General features: G+C 39.2%; 1 protein-coding gene across 1 annotated transcript; it reads right to left on the reverse strand.

Annotated features, from left to right (window-relative positions):
• Positions 1-242: 242 nt before the first annotated feature.
• Positions 243-3,347, reverse strand: LOC112799796 (probable receptor-like protein kinase At2g23200). Its single transcript, XM_025841816.3, has one exon. It carries the CDS (start codon positions 3,085-3,087, stop codon positions 499-501), a length of 2,589 nt encoding a protein of 862 aa, XP_025697601.1. The 5' UTR covers positions 3,088-3,347; the 3' UTR covers positions 243-498.
• Positions 3,348-4,351: the final 1,004 nt, after the last annotated feature.

Raw genomic sequence — 4,351 nt, forward strand, 5'->3', positions numbered from 1 at the left:
AGAGATTGAGGTAGAAATCTATGGTATCTTTGGCAAACCGTTATTTCTAATTTATACAAAAACTGATAAACAAATACCTTGTTAGTGCTCAATGAATTTGACTGGTTTGTATTCGTCACTTTGGCACTCAGGTAACAGTTACACACAACAGACGGAAATTTCCTCAGTAGCTGCAAGACCAACAATGGCACTCTTCTCTCCCTGTTACAAACTGATTGAATGCCACTGATGCCAAAACAAGGTGAAGAAAATTGAAGCATGTATATTTAACAATATGGATCTAATTTATAGACAATTCAGTACAAACATCAGATATAAATGAAGTCATTGATCTTTTACAATTGCTTGGAGAAATTTATTTCAGCTAGAATAGACTACAGGGGAAATGCAGAACACATGAAAACAAGAATGAAGTAGCAACTGAAGCAGTCCAAAATGCAGTCAACTCTACTTCATACATTTTAAAACTATGGTAATGCGTGACGAAGAGCTTGAAATTTATCTAGCTTCATCGATTTTCAACTGAGAAAAAACTGAATCGTCTGCTGTATCAGACCGATCACCCATTGCAATGGACATGTCATCCACTTCGCTCAAGGTGGACAGCGAAGGAAGACGCCTAACATTGGGCAACTGAAGCGATCCAGAAGCACTGCTAGAACTATCCTCATGCGGCTCTCTGTGTATTGCGCCACGCTGAAGCTGCAGTGCATACTCCAAGTCCCACAACACATCACCCATGGTTGGCCTATCAGAACCATCTTCTTGCAAGCATTTTTCTATTGTCTCGCTAAACTTCCTGAACGAGTTTTGATCTAATTGGCCTTTGATGGTGGGATCAATGATGTCTTCTAGAATCCCTTTGTTTTTGCAGAGGATTCCCCACTCAGCCAAGTTCACTTGCTCCCTTGGGAGCGAAGGTTCGATAGCCGGCCTGGCACATAACACTTCCAGAAGAACTACACCAAATGAATAGACATCAGATTTTTCTGTCAGCTGCTGCGACCTGAAATACTCCGGATCAAGATAACCAAAAGTTCCTTTAACACCTGTGCTGACATAGGAATGCTGGTCAAGAGGACCTGTTCTCGAAAGGCCGAAATCAGCAACTTTAGCCACAAGATTCTCATCAAGGAGAATGTTGGTGGATTTAACATCCCGGTGAATGATTCCCCCGGACGCGCCTTTGTGAAGGTACTGAAGGCCTCTTGCGGCTCCAATGCAAATTTCAAGCCTTTGCTTCCAAGTCAAGCTTGGCAGTTTTGTATTGTACAAATGGTCCCTCAATGTCCCTTTGTCCATGTACTCGTAAACCAGTATCATCTCGTACCTTTCGTCGCAGTAGCCGATCAAGGAAACGAGGTGCCTGTGGCGAATTTTGGACAAAACCATGATCTCAGTCTGGAACTCCGGAAGGCCCTGACCGGACCCTGGCTCACTCCTCTTAACTGCTACTTTCATGCCGTTCTTGAGAACTCCCTTGTAGACATTTCCAAAACCGCCCTTGCCAATTATCTGCTTCTCGTCGAAGTTCTTGGTTGCCAATTGAAGATCCTGCAGAGGAACCTTCAGTCCGAGATTAATGTTGCGAAGTGGAGAGCCTTGAATGGTTCCATCAGTCAACCGGCTTGTTCTGCTGTGAGAACTTCCTCCTGCCGTGGCAGGAATTGGCAACCAATCTGAACCCTCCACCGGCTTTTGTTTGTTGGTCTTAAGACGCCAAACTAACACAATAACAACCAATGCAACCAGGACCAAACCTCCAAGTACTGAACCCAGCACCACTGGAAGAACACTAGTGTTTCCATTGGAATGGTCTTCCAAGTAACTCAAATCTGATGAATCAACCATTTGCATTATTTCTAGACCATTCAAAAAAGCTCTAAGAACCTTAGCAGAACTATTAGGCTTGACAGTGATCCGGAAAAAACCAGAGTTATCAGACTGGACCATTAAATCATAATAATAAGGCGCCGGCAATTTGTTAGACACATTTCTGTCGTCACCAATGAGCAAAGCAAACTGGTCATAAATGTACATGCCAAATATCGTAAGGTCAGCCTGTATAGACCAAATGTCACAGAAGTGAAGCCGAATTAGGTGGTTTACATTCTTGTCCACAGGAAGACTCCAGGTTATGTTTTCAGAGGTAACATTAATCCATCTAGCTGTTCCGTAAACATCATTTTCTGGCGCAGTATAGCTATTAGCGTTTGGACCATCATCATCAGGACCTGCCGTGAGTGGAATGCTACCAGAATATTGGGAACTCTTGGCATTTTGACCATCAATAAGGTAAGTATCATCTAAAAACCAGGTTCTCCATAAGAGATCTGCGCTACTTGTGATATTATTGCCACCAACATTGAGCCTGTGTTTGGTCTCCAACGCTCGCGTGAGTACCCCACTGTAGGTGGACAAACTATTTTGTCCAATGGCAGGTTGTGGATCAAAACCTGTGACGCTATTAGCGATTAAGAAGCGGGGGAGTAGGAAGACTTCTATGGCATTCACAAAGGCAAACGAGAAACGGAGAGGGTCGAAAGTGAATCTGAATTTACCAAGAGATATCTTCACGTAATACTCTTTAACAAGAGGAGATTTTGTATAGTTCTTGGGCGTGAAGTTTTGCAGCAGCATGAAATTAGGAACCGAGACATTGAACGTTGCAGAAGAGAGGTTACTAGGCGAAGTGAAAGCAAGGAAATGAAGGCGTATTATGTAGGTACCAGCGGTGTCAATTGGGAACTCATAGAAAGATTGACTTGGGAAGATTCTTGCGGATTGGTAGATAGGTGAAGGAACTGATGATTGGTTGGATTCTGTTTTGCTTCCCTTGCTATAACTGACCTGGCTTGAATCCCCAACGTAAGTTTTCCCACTCTCGGTGTCCTTAGCATTGCTGCTCGATCCGCAATTGATGAAGTACTTGTTTTGGAGATCATACCCATGGGAGTGGAACTGAAGTGATGAAAGCTGAATAACAAGTAATAGCAGTAAAGGCAGAGAGTGTTGAACTGTGTAAAACTGATGATGAATTGCCATGGAAAATTGGTGCCTGTGATGAACAATTTCAGCTACAATCATGGCATCTGTGACTATGAACTATGGATAGTGTTAGCGAAGACGACTTCAGAAGAGGTCAAGTCGTCAGCTTTGATTTTTCTTCATTTTCTTTTTCATTTTTTTATTTCTATTTTTTATTTTCTGGTGTACATGTGATAGTTGATTTATCAACTACCCCAGAGTCTCCAACTATTTGATTTGAGCCTTGAAAAATAATTGAGTCTTACTCACGGTGGAAAAATGATTGGTTGCATACTTTTGAAGTGCCCACCAAGTTGGCGTGCCACTTCAGATTCATTAATGTAATAATATAATAAAGAATAAATGATTGTTCCACGGAATGAATAATGAATTAAGAAGGCTGCAAGTAATACATGGTCTAGTGGCATGACAGAGTAGGGGACAAATATCGTCTTAACATATCAAGATTTTAATAAGGTCGAAAGGCATATAATTTGTCCTGGCATTCTTGGGGGGGGGGGGGGGGGGGGGGGAATTCACTAATTTTTTTTTTTTGTTTTTTCGTCTTTCTCCGGTACCCATATGTCTTAATATCTTATTGTAAGAGAATAGAACTGAAGTTATTTATTATTCAGACAAATATTTTGCATGAACTATAAATCATAAATGTCACTCACTGCCAATCGGACGATATGTGAGTAAAACTAGCCTAATAGATCAAATTCACAAATTGAGAATAATTATATAGATGTTTCGGTTAGATTTTGATTTTTCGACTTTGAAGTGAAATATTATCCAAATTTGTATCAAGATTTTAATTTAGAAAACAGATATCATTTATTTTAGAATTCGTCCTCAAAATTTATTGATTATGAATGTCAAAATAAATTTTGCAAATAGTAAAAAGAGAATATAAATATTATATTACTGATTGAATGAGATCTTATGAACAAAAATTTCAAAGTGTTCAAATGAACAATAAAAATCAAACTTGAAGAAAATAAATAAAGATAAACAAAATTCTTGGATACTAGAAAATAGATAAATAAATAAAGACAAAACTTGAAGAATTGAAAACAGACAAAGACTAAATATAAAATAAAAACATAAGAAAATACCTCCAAATACTCATATACACACACTTTCACTCTTTTTTTTTTTTTTTGGCGTCAATATAATTGAAGAATTCGTCAGAATTTTAGTGTATAGTTGAGTTGCAAAATTAGAAGTCTTCCTTTTAGACTCAAGGATTTTTTATTCATAGGCAACTTTATTTTATTTGTTAAATTCACGTTCAAAGTTTAACTTGATCTTCAAGGTGGCA

This window comes from Arachis hypogaea, chromosome 1, assembly GCF_003086295.3.
Source record: "Arachis hypogaea cultivar Tifrunner chromosome 1, arahy.Tifrunner.gnm2.J5K5, whole genome shotgun sequence".
In the NCBI taxonomy this organism is placed as follows: Eukaryota; Viridiplantae; Streptophyta; class Magnoliopsida; order Fabales; family Fabaceae; genus Arachis; species Arachis hypogaea.

Excerpts from the sequence above, each read along its gene's own strand:
- LOC112799796 (XM_025841816.3), bottom strand. The coding sequence starts at position 3,087 with ATGATTGTAGCTGAAATTGTTCATCACAGGCACCAATTTTCCATGGCA.